Source organism: Colletotrichum jinshuiense, chromosome 8 (genome assembly GCF_051148585.1).
Source record: "Colletotrichum jinshuiense chromosome 8, complete sequence".
Taxonomy (NCBI): domain Eukaryota; kingdom Fungi; phylum Ascomycota; class Sordariomycetes; order Glomerellales; family Glomerellaceae; genus Colletotrichum; species Colletotrichum jinshuiense.
The window spans coordinates 17,932-37,171 of NC_139315.1; the positions used below are offsets into that span (position 1 = coordinate 17,932).

The 19,240-nt window shown below is 45.6% G+C and overlaps 2 protein-coding genes across 2 annotated transcripts; one reads left to right on the plus strand and one right to left on the minus strand.

Moving 5' to 3' along the window:
- Nucleotides 1–8,035: 8,035 nt before the first annotated feature.
- Nucleotides 8,036–8,400, plus strand: EsH8_VIII_000006 (uncharacterized protein; the record flags this gene model as incomplete). The annotated part of the gene is made up of 2 exons (XM_083269048.1): nt 8,036–8,047; nt 8,104–8,400. 2 exons carry the CDS (start codon nt 8,036–8,038, stop codon nt 8,398–8,400), a joined length of 309 nt encoding a protein of 102 aa, XP_083128816.1.
- Nucleotides 8,401–8,937: 537 nt separating this feature from the next.
- Nucleotides 8,938–14,309, minus strand: EsH8_VIII_000007 (Hint domain-containing protein; the record flags this gene model as incomplete). Its single annotated transcript, XM_083269049.1, has 10 exons — nt 8,938–8,951; nt 9,227–9,357; nt 9,437–9,582; nt 9,675–9,891; nt 10,109–10,276; nt 10,356–10,705; nt 10,774–11,789; nt 12,003–12,163; nt 12,728–13,482; nt 14,040–14,309. 10 exons carry the CDS (start codon nt 14,307–14,309, stop codon nt 8,938–8,940), a joined length of 3,228 nt encoding a protein of 1,075 aa, XP_083128817.1.
- Nucleotides 14,310–19,240: the final 4,931 nt, after the last annotated feature.

Here is a 19,240-nt window from a genome sequence, read left to right on the forward strand (position 1 = left end):
CAGGCTTCCATTCTGTCGCCAGCGCTCAAGGAGTCCCGAGTCTTTGAGTACCTTCAGTGCAGCAGACGTGGCAGGCTATTCCACTCGGCTTAGTCAAGCTGATTCCAATCTCTTACTCACACCGCTTGTGGAAGACCTACTTGACTAAGGTACAGCCTCACAAATGTCTCCCATGGCGACTCGACTCTGTTAACGAGCTCATATAGCTTGAGAAGGACTCTTGCTCTGTCGTCTTCGTCCTTAATGGAGCCTGGGACTTCGTTGGCGGCTCGCAAAAATGCTTGGACTGAGTCCGGTTTATCAGCTCCTAAGGCCATATTCTAGGTCTGATTAGTGCTCGAGGACGTGTTTTCTTTAGAAATGCATCTAAAGGGCACAGACTGATGTGAGAAAGTGCTTGCTGCGATGTGGAGTTGAATCTTTTTAAAGGGTTGCAAAGCAGACACGCTGTTACATTTTCAACACTCAACGGAGGTGACTGTGTTTCTCGCGAAACGCAAGGGGCCGTGCCGATAAAACGGAAAGCCCGGGGCAGCGGCATTTAAACTACTACCGGCATTTCATACAACTTAGCTTTCCATCGCTCCACCTTCCTAGAGCTTGGACTTTGGAATCCAAGCTCCAAAAACCTTATAACTCATTTTGAACGACCCATCATTGGCTGCGATACGGAGGTGTGCTACATTGGAATAAACCCAACTAGAAGTGTCCGGAGCGACGGATATTCCTCGGAATGTAGCGTAGTCCTCTCTGTTCTAGCAAAGTTTCGCGAATCAAAGATGCATTAAACCTAATACATCGTTGTCTATCGACTAGCCATCACATTGTGCTTAAACTTAAAGAACCGACATCCGAACCATGTGACTACGTACTGCTTCGGCCGCGGAAGCCGTTGGCGGGTCCACTTAAATGCCTGTAAGGGGTTGAGACTATCAGGCTGCAAGGCTTCCTCGGATGACCGACGGCAACGACTTGTACCTTTTTGTAGTCCTTTCTCGGTTGGAGACTGGGGGATGAAATGCTGGAACTTTATGTTTCCGTTAATAAAACATTCACGATCAGATTTAACGCACTGCCCACCGTTGGGCTTCGCTTCATTACATTTCAGCTTTCGTTGTCGACACGTTATGCTTCCCGCATGTCAGTTGGGGATCAGTCGGCCTGAGGATTTTATTATACTCGCCACCAATGATGTGAACGCATGTTTGCGAGACCCATTCTGGGAGGTATCCTGTTCGATAATCAGAGCTTCCCGCAATACTCAGGAAAGTGTTCCTGTACTGAGTCGACTTAGCACGCAAACAACAATCTACACAATATGACTATTTGACAATTAGTTGTTTCGTATTTCAAGAACACACGTGCCCAAGACACATGGAGATAAGAACATGGGCGGCTGGGCGCGACAGCAAGAGAAATGGGAAGCATCAGTACGCAGCCAGGCTGTAGTTGTAGCTACGCGACAGTTGTACTAGCAAGCAGCAGTCTTGCCTCCCTCTATTCCTTATTATCTCCCAGCCAGGCTGACAGGCAGCAGTACAGTTAGTTGGCAACAGTCGGGCTGGCGAGCAGCAGTCAGATTGTTAATTGACGGTCTTGCTGGCGAGAAACCGTCGGGCTGTCAATTGTCTTGCTACAGGGTAGCGATCCCATGGTAATATGAAGATCGGGAGGTTCGATTGTTTCGCGAGGCACCATTAAGGTGGAATAGTATGGATGGATGGATGGATGTAAACACCACAACACACCCACTAATAACCGACGTACTGTAGGCTACAGTAGTAACGAAACGAAGTGAATCATTATGGCTGCACCTGGCGAGGAAGAATGTGTCTAAGGTGTTGTGATTGTTAATTGATGCGTATGTAAGCTGGCTGGCTGTAGCCCATTTTATTCCTTACAATCGTCACGCGAGTTGTAGCTGCACGCGTACAACACTACAGCGAAACCCCGCCCCATTCCATTACTTATTAAAACTTCAATAAATTCCACCCTCTATCTTTATAGTATCTACTTATTATTATTAGTAGATTTTAATGCACTCTATTATAGTTCGTTATAGACTATATATCAGGGGTTAAAATGGAGTTCATTATTTTTGCTTAGCTATAGCGCTGCAGCTTCTAGTGCTTTAAAGCATAAGAGCTACTAGATTGGTTGGCACTACTCGACAACGATACATTGCGTGATGCCTTGCGCCACATGCCGGTGGCAGTCGCTTGCAGGTCGTTAAGAGAACTATAGATCTTCTTAAACAACGGTTGTAGCATAGGAATACTGCCACATATAATGGCGACGTCGACTTCTATGGCAGACCATGTAATGGTGTTGAAATTGTCCCCTACAACGCATTAGTTTGAGGAGTGAAGGTGCTTGCTTCCAGCCATTTTTTGAAACTTACAGGTAGGGTCGTAGGTGAAGGAGAAAGACACCAAGTATTTAAGTCGGATCATGCTTGCAATGGTTGCGCTATTGCATGGCGTTAGCTATATCGTCTACAGCCTTGTAGAACTAGGTGTCTAAGCTACTTACAAAGACCCCACCGCGAACATGATTATCAAACCCAACTTCTTCTGCAATCCCATCTGCAGTTTCGCGAGCTCAGGAATCGGGATTATGATGAGAAAAATATCTTCAACGATAGCAAAGGCGGCTCCAGTAACACTGACGGCCGATATGTTGAGACAGTGGCCGTTAATGGATCGATCCCAAATCGATTGAACGGGTACGCACTGGAAAACGATTAAAAAGAAATACAAGAGATTTCGAAGTATTGCAAACACAACAAAGTATTTGATGACGAGGTGGAACCGCTCGTCTATAAAAACCCGGCAATAAAAGGCGCAGATAGATAGCTTTGCGCAACCGCTAAACAAACTTGGTTAGCCAGTCTAATAACAAGTAGTTAGATATTCAGCATAGTGGAAACGTACATTAACCATATATAGAGCATCTGCGAGACATAAAAGAGCTACACCGCGATATTAGCGCATGGTAAGCCATGAAGGTAAAGCAAGATTCTCCAAACCTGCAAAATCGTCTTTCCCCTGTCTGGGTCAACATCCCAATAATGAAGTCCAAACCCCATGTTAAAGCCTAGTGCAAGTTAAGAGATCAAGAAGCTTAATAGAGGTGATCAGTCCTAGGGTTCATACCTATATTAAAAATCACGCACGTTGTTAAAGTAAGGAACTGCCCATTGTTAGTATAAAGCACTTAGCATGGTACAACATTAGGGAAAATACATACCAAGCCAAACAACGCAGCCCAATCATCCCACCATAATTTTTTAGCGATTAACAACCTTGATGTACACCTCAGGATGACAATTAAAATCGCGATAGCAGGGAGTATGATGAAAGGGACTATGTTTTCATGACGGCGATCTGGAATCGGGTAACCGTGGCAAAGTTCCTGCGAAATCCGGACGGTAGCTGAAGGCGAGGTGTTTGCGTCAGTGAAGATCATCCTAGGTATATCCCATTTTATTAGTGGAGATATTATACACGTACCAACTTGATTATAATATACGCAGGATGTCTGAACGCATTGAGATACTTGAGCTTGCAGGGTGGTGTTAGTACACAGGCAGTCACTCAGCCTAGCGACAGAACAGCCACCGCTAGAGAACCCGTCGATGACACATGGAATCTAATCGTCAAAACATTATGTGTTAGTCAACACAAACGACGTAAGGTCGCCGGGCGGCCCAGTGGCGGGGATGTGCCCCGAGTTGGGAAGACTCGCTCAAGCGAGCACGCGCGGAGACAATCAATCGGAGCCGGGTGAAACTTACAGCGCATTTAGGTATAGATGCCGTAATTTTTGATAGCGATGTTGAATTCGACTGGGAACTGGTCGCCGCCTGGGTTGTCGTGGCGGCTGTGAGCATGATGCCCATCGCGAAGACCCGCCTTGGCATCTTCAACCTTGGATAAACAAGATGAGGGTCAAAAACGCGATTTAGTGATTCAAAGTTTACTTAAAAACACCAAGCAGAAAGGGCGAACTCTCTTGAACAGCTAGCCCTTGAGGGGGAAACAGTGTTGACCAGGATATATAACATTTGCTAGAGGAAACAAGCTTTTTCCCGGGTTGTTACTAGGCTTGAAAGGCGCATCATAGAAACCAATGACCTCTCCAAACAGAATAGCATGGAATATAACCAGGCTTTGGAACTCAGTAGACCACTTTATGTGGTTCAGTTAAACCGTTTCCGTCAATTTCCTTTCGCTGAATGTAGTAGAATTAGTATATGATGGGCCCCAGTATTTTAAAATCACCCAAGGAATGAAGCTAGAGCCTAGGGTACTAAAACAGACACTGGGACACTAACAAACCTCAAGGCTACTACTGACGCACAAAGCGTGAGACGAAAGCGGCCTCTGTCTGGCAGCACATATAGACTAATCGGGCTTAGTTGGCAACACACTTTCCACCAACTTCTACAGATCTTATTTGACTCACTGCACGTACAACGGAGGAAACAATCCAGCAGGCGGAAATATTTGTTCTGCCTTAGTCGAACCCATTCTCTACTGTTATTCTAAATTAAAACTATTTCAAAATTAAAGAACAACCTTTCTTTTACTGGCAATTAGATTCAAAATAATCCACTATCACCTAATATACACCACGTATTTGAGGTAATGCATTTGGCTTTGGGGGAGGAGCTGAACATTTAGCTACCTAAAAAATAACACCTAGAGTGCATACAAATTAATCCTAGGTATCAACAGCGAGATTCAAACTCTAACAGCCCGCACTTGAGACATTTTGTTCAGGGTGCAAGAAAATCCGTGGGTTTCAGACCATGGAAATGTGTACCTTCTCCCTATTTTTCGTCCTTACTTACTTCACCTATTCACCTTTCCTCCATATCTATTTTCTTTGTTTCCCTCTTTGCTAAAAATTACATAGCCAAGTGGAAACCCTATATATCCTGGCAGGGAGATGTTAGTTATGGCCATTGAAGCCGCGCGCCAGCTTTCAAATCGTGTAGAACACCAGGTAACAGGCTACTGATTGCGCAATATTCAATTCCTCCGCGCTATTAATATCGAACCATCTGAGCGCAGGGTTGAAGTTTAGATCCTCATGCGACCGGGGCGCCTAGCTACCAATAGCACTAGCCAAATGTGGTACGTCTGGCGGATTTACGATATTGACGGCGAGGAATGAATCGACTGCGCGTACGACAGTATCAAGGTCGAGATGAAGACAAATGCCTCGATATATTCGGACATTCTTCATTAAAGTAAGTCCGAGTACTTGCGATCTATGTATTATGACTCGGTTGACCAATGCACACAGACGGTCAACCATGAGCAGCTTTATAGCAACATGGGCAAAATGGGATTTGCGTATGGTCTCTATTCCAGGCAACACCGCCAATTGTCGTACAGTAAGGCCTGTCACGCAGCAGAAACCGCATTTTACGCGGATATGAAGAGAAGATTGCATACGCGGCTGAAGGCCCTTGTGTAATCCACCTTACTACTCTCGGCGCGCTCTGGCATCTCCAGATGGTGGCCCTGTCCGTGGGCGGATGAAAATAGATTCCGACCATGATGCTATCGCAAATTAGCGAGATTTGGGTATCCCAGAAGCTTTTTAACGAACCGGATAGCGCGTTGCTGACTGCGAGCACGCAAGAGACAATGCGGGGGTTCCTTGCGAGACATCGACGAATACCTATACCATCAGCTATCTATCACTTTGGTAACAGCCAGCTAAGGGCGGAGACAAGGCACAGCTTGATTCTAGTTGCTCTTCATCTACCAGTTATGTTGTCTTGGATAAGACATCAGTAAATTAGAGCGAAATTGCCTCTGGGATTCATCGCAAGATCTCTCAGTCATTCATTGTCTGACATGAGGAATTGTCATTCCGCTTAGTGGCAAGATCGATTGTTGTCTCCCTTCTAGACTTGGGGCCATAGTTTCTATCCAACGTCAACACACACCAATTCGAAGCTGTTAAGTATGAGTGTCAGCGCCGGCAATATGCTATGGGTCAACAGCGGCGGGTGCCCAAATTCACCAGTCCCAGATGCTGAAATAGCAGTTGGCCTATCCCGAAGCATCTGTTCCGAGCGCGTCGACCAAGATATTTAAGGTTCTCAGTATCCAGAGCAAGGTCGACACTGAGGCAAATATTGATATGACTTGTCGTTTGCTGGAGGGAGTCACTAAGTAGGGTGAAAGAAACGGGGATTTTTGAGTACGCGTAGAGAAACGTTGTTCTTCATGTTCCTCAGCTTGCGCCAGTGACTCCCCTGGATGAAGCCATGACGGCAGCTATGCGACCGCGAGATCTCGCGAGCTATACTAATGGCCACGCTGAAAAGCCGTATGTTACTATCACCATCGCTATCCAGGCCTTCTCGACACACTCTGCTTTGTTGAGAATCATGGAAACAGCATTCTGTTGCGGGATGGTGAGATTGAAACTGAGATCAAGCCGAACAGTGTTGATTTTAATTATATAATGCATGCACTAGGCCACATACCAGGCTTCGGATTCAGTTTCGACGGTAGCGGTGTTGTCTATAGAACATTTGCAAACAGCAACTCCTCTATTGGAGACTTGGTAATATGGTGCAATCACACTAGAGGCGGCTTTGATATGTACCTAAGGTGCTCTGAGCTACAGGCAGAGTTATTCATTATCAATATTACCATTGAAACGGGACACTGAGTTGGTATGGTAGTCATTCAACACACCAAAAACACTGACCTAACCTATCATCTGTGATGCGCCGTGCACTCAAGTCGCGGGTCCCGAGGGTGACTAGCCCCCCACTGTAAGTCATCTACACTGGCCTACACATCTTTACGTTTGCTTCTTGTGTCTGATCAGATGTATAGAAAATTTATTGCTAGCTTTGAGGAGTTTGCTAGTTTTGCGTTCTTGCTATAGCGGAAAGCGGTGGGACCCTGTTGTACTACTTGGCCAACTGGCTGGCTGAGACGCATCACTTTATGCAAGCTGTAAAGTATTGTGTAAATAAAAATCAATCCACGTCTCATCATGCGTGATATCCGCCCATATATGTCTGATAGAACCTACCAAGCTACTTATCAAGGGGGAAAATGAAAGAGTAGCTATTGTTGTGCATGCTCTCTGGGCTAAAGCTTGTATACCTGTGACGGTGTTGAACCCAGCCACCCTAGTAGCCCTGTTCCACTATTTAAAGGATATTAAAAGTTATTTAGAAGTAAATTTTAAGTTAACTACTAAAAATCTTTAAAAGTGTATTCATAAATGTGTTGAAGCTTATACTGTTAATAAGCCTTACTTATCCTTTAGGTAGTCCCTTTGTCCTATTATTATTTTATAACGTATTAGAAGTAAACGCTTATTTAAGGTATTTCCTAAAAGTCTTTCCTACTTAATACTGAGCGTGTATTCTTTATCTTATCTATCGCTTATTTTTCATGTGACTTACACTCTAGCTCTTCTGTTTTATAGGGATTTGCAGTGCCTAGCCGCTCGTTCTGTATGTAAATGTTCTCTTGCCGCTGGGTTCCCTATAGGGCGTACCCTAGTCGGGTTATGTTTCCAACGGGTCGTAACAAGTATTACATAGATAGCATCTACTGGCTGGTGCTGTGAAAAAAAGGAATAAAAAAGGGCGGGTTTGGCAACGAGTCAGACAGCCTGTTGGCCGAGTCCCAACAAGGTCAAGCGTTACAGAATACGAGCATACGACAATCTCGGGAGGACAACTAAGTCCACAAGAAAGTTGTAAATCCAATATTGCAGGGCAATTTAATACAAGCAAACCCACGTGAGTGAGACCGCGGAGTACATTGGATAGAAGGGAGTTTTACTCCATAAAGATCGAGTCACGATGCCATAGTGGCTGGCGCCGAGAAAACATATAAACACTCTCCCCTCATGTACAAGAAAAGATTCTCAGCGCAAGCACATTATCCACTCGCAAGTGTGCATCTAAATTTCAATAATTTTTCAACCAAGACTTTCTTATTAAACATTTCTTCTTCTAACTCCTACATCTAAACTGGCCAAGATGAAGCTCAGCGTGAGTCCTCGAACTTGAGAAATCCTATTATTCACGTACGCTGACATTTGGTACAGATCACTGCCCTTGTCAGCATCCTCCCTGCTATGAGCTGGGCTTGCGCCACATACCAGTTCTGTCTATGTGGCAACAGTGACGGCAGTTTCCACGAGGACGCAACAAAGAAGATGTGCAAGAGCAAGAACGGGACCTACATGCGGTTTGACGATGGCCGACATTACTGCATTGCGGGCGTCGCGAATGCCGGTATTGCAGGCGCCCAGCCTTTGCTGTTCAACAATTGCGCCATCAGAAAGATGTGTAATAACTACGGTTCTACTGGAGACTCGAACTGCTGGGGAAAGACGTGGTAAAAAGAGTGCGTTGTCGTTGTGCTGTATTCAACGCAGGGACGGATCTCGCAAGGACAGTGTGGCGCGGAGAGCCCTAGGCTGACATCAACTACTGCGCAAAATGTACAGTTCAAAGTCTCCTATTGTTAACTGTATAATTCGCGTTAAATTCTCTTAAACATAGGTTTGAATTTAATTATATAGTTTATAACGCTATAATTTTAGCACTAACTAGTACAAAGCGTTAGTAGGGCTGTTTATTAAGTAGTAAAAACGAAATAGACGGCAGAATTTAATTATAGGTAGATTCCATTAATAAAATACAATATAGGTGCTGATTAGGCCTTATAACCTCTTCAATAAGTCACTCTAATTTAAGTCTATTCTTTTCTTATACTTAAGGAAGTATAAAAATCACCTGCTGGAATTGTAGTGATACCTGGTCGAGATATAGCTCCCTCTTGTAGCTTAAAAGTAACGGTTCCAGTTGTAGAGTTAACTTTCCCTATAATTCTAAGCTGGAACCCCGCTTGAGGAACGAGGCTTCCGTTGGTTTTGTCAGTAGAGATGATCTTGGCCATCAGACCGCCATCAGTGTTGTTAACAACAGGGGCACCTTGCACTGTCCAGTTGGTCGGATTGCCAACCAGTTCATATGTTACAACGTCCGTGGTAGGTGCCTTGCAGGTGACATCATCTTTACCACTTGGTGGGAGAAAGAGTTGATCTGCGTCAGTCCCGGCTGGGAACGACAGTGCAATCGAGCGAAAGTGTAAGTTGGAGTTAGTCGGGTTGGTGATCGACAGGACGACTGTGCCTTCCTGGCCCTTATTCACCTTTGTGCCACCCGATGAGTCGGTGAGCTTGTAGGCCAGGGTTAACCCTGGCTGTGTCGGCAGATCCTTGATGAAATTCGGCTTGTTGTTGTCGATGTACGTATTGACGGGATCCTGGGGCGGTTTGTGCGGGATGAACATTCTATAACGGCTGATTGTCAGCGTAACCATCGTCTTCATTGTGCTACAGCTTGTCTCAAGGTTGTTTCTGCCACACTTACTCGCAGAACATCAAGATAATCCCAACGATGGCGATGATGAAGCCTACTACAGGGATAGCAATAGACTCAACACCCAACACCATTGCTCCAAGCTCGACGACGCCGGATATTACTTGTAAGCACGTCGTAATTTCTGAGAGGATGTCCTGGTGGGCACTTAGTCAGTATAGGTGATTTCCCGCTGGACTCTTTATACATGATAATTTGCATTTGAATCTGGGCCTGGGCCGTTACTAACCATAGCCTCAATTCCAGGGGACTCCCCGTTCTTGAAGTCGTCCTTAATTTGATATCCCATGCATACAGCGGCACAGATATTTGCTGCGATCGCAATGACACTTGCAACGGCTTCGGTAAGAGAGAACGTCTTCGTGATATCCTTCACTGCGTCATTTGCGGTTACCGATTTGGCAAGAGCCTTTTCTATGGGAGAAATTTCTCCTTCGGTTTTGGCGCTGATGGCTGAAATCTTCTTCTCGTTGAGGGCCGGCGTTACAGTTTTCTCGCCAGTATCAGGGTTTTCCTTCAATTCAATGACAGCGTGTCCTCCTACCTCACCCGTTACTTGATTTCATTTAACGCACGCGATCTTAAAATCGAAACTAAGCGAGCGTTAAAGCTGTACCAAGCCAAAAGCATGAAAACAAGGTAAATATACGAAATTGAACATACCTATCTGGATCTTTGCCACGCATCATTTGAATCAGTGAACCTAGGCCAGATCCTGTCTGAACAACGAACTGAACCATGCTGATCACGGCTTCGGCTTTCTGGGCGTCGTCGAGGTCTTTCCAGTCTTGCAAATATTTGATGCTCATGTAAATGCCAATGCCATCCATCCTGAATGAGATTGATATCAGTTTACATGAATTCCAAGTGCATACTTTACCACACCGCTTCTTTAGTAGGGTTAACTCACGCAAGTCCGATGAGCGGAGTGCCCCATCGCAGCAATTTCACAAGCTTACCACCTTGATTAGGGAACTTTGTCATGATCTTTTCTTCCCACTTTTTCATCACCTCGGAAAAATTGGCCTTGTTCTTTGCGGCGATGATGTCTTTCATATCTTTTATGGCTTCTAGGAAGCACTGACCAAGCTCAAACGAATCGCTAAGTAGGATAGCGGCGATCTTTTCGGCATCATTTGTTTGGAGCTCTTTTTCAAGCTCGGCGAGGTCCACCTTCAGCTGGTCAAACAGCTCGTTACTGGACCCCGTCTGGACCTGAAGGATAAGCTGAGTGATAAATTCCTGAAGGAATTCCGGTGCCTGAATGGCGTTGTCAGTCACTCCTGGGATAGTGTACATGTGCTCAACTTAATAGGGTGTATACTGACCTCTTCGCCGGCCTTGATGATCCCGTTGCTCACGCTGCAAAGCAACTTGTCTCTCACCAAATTCCATAGCTGGACGTCATATTGCCGGTTCTGTGTATCCAGTGCGGCGAGGATCATGCAATACCTGTTCGTCAGGTTGCTCGCTCCTGGGTCAAGACTCATCGCAAATGTCTGGTCGTTGAGTTGGTCATCTGAGGCAACGAACGCAAAGAACATCTGTGCCCAGTCTTGTGAGTCCTTTATGTACGCCTCTAACCCTGGCGTCAGCGCCAGGAACGTCTCGTGGGCGCAAATCTCGGAGATGCGGTTGTACTGCTGCCCAACTGACAAGCACCCTTTCTGGCTACCTTGCCAGTAGTAGTTGAGCTTGGAGGTGTCTGTGTCACTAAACTTTGCAGAGTACTTGCTATCACGTTCCAGCGCCTGCAGCATAAGTGCGCGGTCGTACGTTCCTAACCAGGCCTGCCCATCTGAGTCAAGCTGGTCCGTGAGGCTCCCGCTCGCCGGGAGGGCTGTCTTCATTGCCGCCTGTTCGTTGCCGAAGACGTCTGCCTCTGGCTTGAGGCGCCAGTAGTTGGCTGCGTTCTGCATGTACTGCTGCGAGAATTTATTCAGGTTCGTGTCCGATGGGGCTGGGGTGGTCTGTAAGTCGCCAATTGAGAGGTCCTGGGTGGTGAAGAGCTTGGTTGCTAGGACTTGCGTTGCTGGCAGGGCCGGGGCGTGTATATTGGCTGGGGAGTCAAAAACTTCTGCTGCTTCGAAGGATACGGGCATGGAAGGTGCGTCTTGCACAAGTTCATTGATGGTCTGTTGTATATGGTACACCTGATTAGACCCAGGTGTAGTTAGCGCATGAATTGCACCGTCTTTGTAGGACCCTGCGTCCGCAGGTGCGAGCTCGCTATAGTATCCATGTAACTCGTTCGTCTCGAGGTTTACGTAGAGACAGAAATTGTTGAAGGCTGGCCCCGCCGGCATGGGCTTGCTGTCGCTGTCTTTGAGATCCCATCGGTTTACTGTGTCCAAAAGTCCGGGGCTGTTTTCGAGACCCGGCCGCACCTCTACGGGAATAGCCACGACGAAAGTCGTCTGATTAAACTTTGGTGGGAGGACTTGATATGGGGGAGTATCAACAGCACTAGATCCCCACAAATCTAACCATTGCTTATCCAAATCGGGCAACGAAAGGGCAATTTTGAATCCGCCGGAAGAAGCATCATGCGACATACCGATCGAAACTCTCCAGAACGGAGTCCAATTGTCTGGGTCAATGGACTTGGCCGTGGTGGCATCTGCCGAATTGGTGAACACCTTTGTTCCGTAGTTGACGTCATAGGTATTAGCGTCAGATACGGCCATGACGGGAGTAATCGAGCTCAGCTCATGTAGGCTATTCACTTGAGCCGGTCCTGTCGCGACATATCCAAGTGCTGCCTTCCCGTGGTATATGGAGCGCAGTACACCATGTTGATAAACATCTGGTCGTCCATCCAACTTTGTAGACCATTGCGTAGAAAGATGAGACATTGAAACATTGTTGGCCAAGACACCACCCTCACCAACAACCACAGCGCCATGGCAAAGGGTTATATCCGGCAAGTGGTTAGTTTCGTTCAATCTAGCAACATTCTTTGCATGTTCGGGGTCCGTTGTGTTAATTTTGAGCTGAGACCCGCGCAGCTTGCCATGATCTAGCAATTTATAGCTTGCCACGACCGACTTGATTGAAATATGATTATGGCCAGCTACTTCCACCGCATCGAGAAGACTAGGTGCTCCCCTAAGGCTTTTCTGGATAGACGCGGACGTAACCTGCGCAGGCAGTCCCAGGTTCGAGAAAAATCTCTGAACTGTATCGTAGACTACTGGTCCCAGAACTTGACGGAATGTGGCCGGAAGGTTGGACACTTGCTTGATAAAAGATCGCTGATCAGCCAAGGTCATCTTTTCATACCTCTCCAAAAGTCCTCTGATCGTAAGATCCGGGTAGTTTTCGCCGACCCAATAGCCATTTGCATGATACTTGTGACCTCCATCAGCACCCTTGGTGAAGTGAATCCCATGCACAGTACTGGACTTAGCTCCTGCGCGGGTGAATGACTCAATCTTGATCTTGTTGTACCCAGACCTATCAGGCTTCAGTCGAAGGAGAACGTCACCCTCTCGCAACTTTCCTACGTTGACAGTGCTATTTTCCACGCTAGCAACACTTGGGTTGATAGCCTTCGGCCCGGCCGTGGTGAAGAAAATGTGGCCTTCTGTGACAAACGGGTCCTCTCCGTTGAAGCCGTAGAACGGAACCACCAGGGGTGGCTGTCCCACACGAGAGGCCACCGCGGGATGCTCAACTCTCTCTGACGAGGTATAGCTGTAACGGTTAGGTGCCTTGGTTAACACCTTGGTGGAGGGTTTCAACTCTTCTATAGGAATATTACCACGGGCTGTAGCAACAACTGTTCCAGGAGCAAAACATCCAAAGGGAGATAGATATTTTGAGTTCTCCGAGCTTGTGACGCTGAAGATATCTCCGTAGCCGTTGTTCTCTTGGGTTTTGATCCACTGCCATAGCTTATCGCCATAAGTAATCCAGGTCGACTCGACAGAGTTGCGCCCATGCCCCGGATAACTCTTCGAGGACTCGTCAGAATTGATTAAAGTATTGACTACTCCGGTGGCATACGTGTTTGCCATCCATAAATTTGCCCAAGCCTGGCCGATGGTTGGAAACTGTGGCTCTTGCAGGAGAGCATTATCGGACCAGATTATAGGGAGAGAGGTGGAGAGAAACTCCTGTGTCTTCCCAGCCCCTGATAGTATTTTGCTGGCCAAGACAGTCTGCGAAAACACTGGTATATTGGGCAGACTGTTCACTGAAACCGCAGCGATTGGTTTCTGCCTCCTTGTAAAGTTATCTTCGAAAGTTGCCGTAGGTTGTAACTTAACCAGGCTTGGGCGTAGGCGTTCGTAGAGATAAGCAACGGCTTCGGTGTATTGTGGTTGGCCCAGGAATCTGGAGATGAGACTATCGTTGATAAATTCGGGATTCAGAATCTTTGACAGGAAAGCGGAACAAAAGTCTTGGTCTTCGGCAAGTTGATTGATGTATAATTAGCCCCATTCGCAGCCATGTGTTGTTCTAGATTCGTGCGATATACCGGAACGACCAAGGCTGCGGATGTCGCATTCAGGCGATCTTGAAAGCCATTCTGAAGACAGAATGATGAGTAAGGTCATTAGAGCAGCAATTTGAGAACTTCCCAACTTACCATGACGACGGTTCCACTAAACCCATACTCAGTATTACGGGACACACCCAGAGCAATGGTCTGAACTTTGAAGCGCTGGACGATGTTTTTGACGGAGCCAACGCTGGGTGTTTCTCCGTAAAGCTGAGCAGAACAGACATTGGTCCAAGAATCCGTGTCGATACCGAGGATACTCTGAATGCCTTTCTGATAGGCATTATAGTCGAAGGAGGGCAGCGAAATCAGACTATCCAGGACTGCTTCAGCTTTTTCGTCTGCGGCTTTCGACATTGTGGTTTGATCCGTTGATGGTATATTTTACTAATTGAATTAGGTTTTTTGCTGTCTGTGATAATAGGACTTTATCATGAAGAGATGATTTTCTAATGAAGGTAAAGCCCAAAGTAATCCTGGTGCGACGACGAGAGTTCTTTAAGTATGTTCATTTGTTCTCTCACAGAACCGCCACCTCACCTGATTTCCGGCTGCAGCAAGACTCTTCTCGATACATACGGTAGTTGCTCTGTTTTCTGTATGTTGGCTGCTGTTGGTCGCTTGCGGATTATTGCTGAGTTTACCAAGGAAAAATTGTGGGAGCTGTCAGCCGCAGCATCATGTCTCAGACCACATCCAGTGATAGTGACTCGGATTTCGCAGGGCCAGTTTGTATGGGTTCATTTTGACTTTCTTGAAGTCAAATACAAATGCACTAACTCGTCTCCGGCTATAATGTTTAATCCTGCCACATATGTTCAAGGATGTAAAGCTAGAAAAGAAGAATGCCCAAGTAACATAGCAGACCAGTCTCGCAGCGGAAAGTATCCGGTGTATAATGTTCTCCAGTCAATAAGTGGTCCGCTATTATACTTCCTCTACTTCTTTGTGCTAAAGGTGGCATAATATCATTATTTTCGATGGTTTCTAAGGGCCTTTAGCACGTTCGTTGTCTTTTATATGCAAGCATTAAGAATTCATTGGCAATCTTGCAAAGTAAGCGTAGTAAATTAGCTGACACGGTCAGGCTGCGATCAAACAGTTACGTCCATTTTACATTATGGGCCTAATATATTTCGTGTCACTAGGGAATCCCCTTCAACATGCGGGGAAAACGCGCAAAAGCGGTTAATCCGTATAAATCTATAGGGCGTGCCGGATATCGTTAATCTACTGCTGATGGTTTATATCAGCTACACGACGACGAGTAATTAGGCTAGATTAGCCTAATTTGTATCAAAATGAAAACAGTAGGTATCGTACGATTTTTGCACATAAAGAGTTGCCGGGGGTTGGGTGACACCCACCTTGCAGCCACCCAGCTGCTATATGAGACAACTGCCCTCTGCATGGCAGCCCCTACGTAGCGTTAACCACGTGCCACCTTGGCTGCGTAATTCAACAAATAGAATGCTTTCCTGGAAAGGAAGGGCTTGCTATTTAGTAAACCTAAGTGCCTAAAGAACACAAGAAGCAGCTGGTTCCCATGAAAACGATATGTTTCAGGACGCGGGGTACCCGTTCTAGTACTTACTTTTCAGCCCCGCCATTAATAGTGTAAACTGGTGTCAGCCACAAATCTCCACAACGTCTTAATAATACTCTTTTTTTGGTCCTACCTACTGATTTCGCCACTAAACTTCAGATCATCATAACTTCAACATACGGAATACTTCATTACGGCAGCACTGTAAGACACCAAAGGGTAAAGAACGGCGCAAGTACCTTCGTTAGGAAATTCCCAAAAGGGCTCAGGTATCCTCGCAAGGATCATGTCCAGGGTTGGAGACTCAGAGAGTTTGCCAGAAGTATAACGACTTCTAGTCTAACCAGAATCATACACACAGGAGACTGAAATCCAAACTATCGTAGGTTGTAGTGGATGACGGCTACCGCTAGAAGTCTGTCTGCGCTACGCGATATATTATTGGTGTGATTTGGCCAATACAATGGCTCCTAGGGTGGACTCCAGCCTTTTTGACCGGGCACGGAAAGTTCCTAGAAGACGATTCGTACTTCTTTCTGAAGACAGAAAGATAGTCTTGGATTATCACAACGAAAATAATGATGAAGTATATGCGTGTTCCAGGCGTGGAAAGGATGGTGGGTTGGATCATTTTTGCGATTCGTGGTCACTGGGAGATATCGCCATGGGTAACGTATCAAGTTAACGTTGGTAACCCACTTCTGGGCCACCCCCACATCTGGGCCACCCAAAAAAGCAGGGATCCAACTACTAACTGTATCACAACAGCAGATCCAAGTGCTGAAGCAACAGGTTGAGGTTGGGCAGGCAAGGAAGAGGAAGAAGGTCCAGCAGAGCCCGAATTCGAAGTTCGCCAACATTAAAGCTGTATATAGGGCGCAAGTGGAAGCTGGCGAAATTGAGGCTATCACAGATGGATCAGACGCATCCGATATATCTAGTGATGATGGCAGCTGTATTGTGGTTGTAGCAGAAGCAATAGATCAATAGGTTGAAATAAATGGTGGTTGTTGGAATGCTGCATTTTTTGGGTGGCCTACACGTGGGGGTGGCCTGGAAGTGGGTGCCCGACGTTACCATCAATTTCAACCTATTGATCTATTTCTTCCTCTGCAACTACAATGCAGCTGCGACTGTCACTAGATAAATCAGACCTAGTTGATTCATCTGTTTAATCGTCAACTTCACCTGCTTCCACTTGCACCTTATATATAGCCTGGATGCTGGCAAACTTCAAATTAGGACTTTACTAGACCTTCCTCCTCTTCCTTGCCTGCCCAACTTCAACCTGTTGCTTCAGCACTTGGATCTGCTGTTGTGATACAGCCAGCTTATAGTCCTTTTCCTTAAAGGCCTGTTTAACCTTCTAGAAGAGCAGCTGTTGTATATTACTACCTTGTTGTAACTGGTTGAATTAGTCAAGTTGGCTCTATAAGTCAACTGTCTTCCTTAGTGTTGACTAAGCTAATGCAGATATATCTACAGCCCAGTTGGGAATAAGCTTGCTATTAGTGGCTATTAGTATGGTAGTATTGACTGTTCTAGTTGGTGTAGAGATATTCTTAAGTAGTAACAGGCTTAATAGAGGGTGGGCAATAGAGATAGGCTACAACCCTATTGCTTTCTAACCACAACAGTACAATACAAACAGCGGGTCGTTTCTACGACTATACTCAGATAAGGACACTCGAATTTGATATGAACTACTATCTAAAATTGCCAGGACAGACAATGGCTCATGATTGGCGGCGGTGGCTTGTTTGTAACCGGGCACCATTCTACATTGATCAACTGTGTATCTCTTCATCATACACTGTCTATCAAGATAAAGATTATAAACAGACTGAGAATCACCGGATCCCTAAGTTCATTGCATTTTTATATATTAGGGCCACTCACGGCGTTATTTGTTTACCACCAGAAGGTAGAGGGGAGTAAACTACAATCGAGCTGCGTATCCTTAGCAAACTTGCAGTCCAGCTACAAGATGACTTTGATGATGCAGCTGTTTTACTTTCACTAGGCCCGAGATGTGTGACTCTTACTCTATCACCTTGTACTAATTCCAACTTCCAACTCACTAAGATGCAGATTGTCCACGGTGACGCATATTGGGAGCCATCGCAGGTAAACAATTGGGACCCCGAGAAAGTTTTAAGGGTGACATTCCTCGTCACCACAGGAAGCTTGACAGGTTTCACTATCATTATGCGAGCTCTGATATATATTGCAGACCTTTTCAGGTCGTAGATGGTGAGCTCGAGATAAATAATTAGATTTTGGAACTCTAGATCATAGAGCATGAGTATCAACTCAGGCGATTGTGGAGGAAACTTGAGATCCAAAAAGGAAGACTAAAAGAGATCAATATCACCCTGAGCAATGAGAACAATATAGCAGAAAGCGTCTAACTCAAGCCTGAAGACATACGAGATCCTGAAGCAGGGGCTGATGATTATTAGAGCACTTACCGAATTAGACAACTGATTTGCCTTGTATAAAGTATCTTAATACATCTTACCCCCGCCTTGTACTCCTTTTATTTGCAGATTGTGGACCTGTAAATCCAGCGAAAAATGAAGCGTTGACGACATATCATCGAGGGGGAGTCACGACTTATCCTATTACAGCAGGAGTTAAAGTGTTGCTCTCTAATGCAGGGATAACATAGGATGCAAGCCAAGGTACAAGGCATATATAAATCAATCAGGCATTAACAGGCCGGAGGTACTTGAACGAATTACAGCAGGATCAATTGTCTACAATTCCGGGATTACTAAAAATAATACTTGTGGATGGGATCAAGGAGGCGTTGCCAGAGCGTATTGCTTGCAACATCAGCGTGTTACTATATCATGGTTGTACAGACTATGTCAACAATTGGACCACACCGAGGCTGTTGCCAACTGAGTAGGTTCAGAGCTATTTGGCCGTACAGAAGTTACTAGCCCCTCTGTGACCTCTATAAGTTTAGACAGATACAACAAGACGGCAAACTAATATATAACTATCAATTTGTTCCCTAAAGTCTAAGCACTTTAATTACGACATTCTTCGCCAAGGGAAAGTGAATTAAATAGACATACGCACCTCCGCCTATCTTTATCTGGCTCCTGTATCTTTTTTAGCCTCGTTTACACTATGTTTCGCTGCATCTTTATCGTTTGCTTCACCTCTTCTGTTGTTCTTTCGCGCTGCTTTATATTCCCTTTGTCTCACTACATTTACATACTATTCGACTGCCTTCTTACTGCAGTTCCTATCCCTTGCTAGAGCCGGAACCAGAAACCGGAGAGGATTATGTCATGTGTATATCCTTCCTGCCGAGAGTCTCCCTTTTGCCTATCCTTACCGACTTACAGGTATAGATTTAGTGGTGCCAGGTCTAGGAATCACAACTCTTCCTTCTGTTTGTAGCTTGCTTTATATCTAATCTGATATATAGAATCCTCAAAATGCATAGCTGCACCCCTTTCTCCTCCTCACGTTTGTATGTTGTTCTTCAATATTGACCACATCTAATCATTGCTTAATCGCTACCCAACTTGACGGTTCCATCCTAACACCAGCTACCCGCCAACAAAGTAGATAGAAGCTCTCAAGCGAGATGCGCTTTTAGAAAACTTAACATACCCGGCGCCAGGTCAACTAGTATTATGGTATTTTCGATATCTCATCGATTCTGATACATTCCACAGCTAAATACCTATTTTAACCCACGAAATTTCTGTTCATTTTTGTC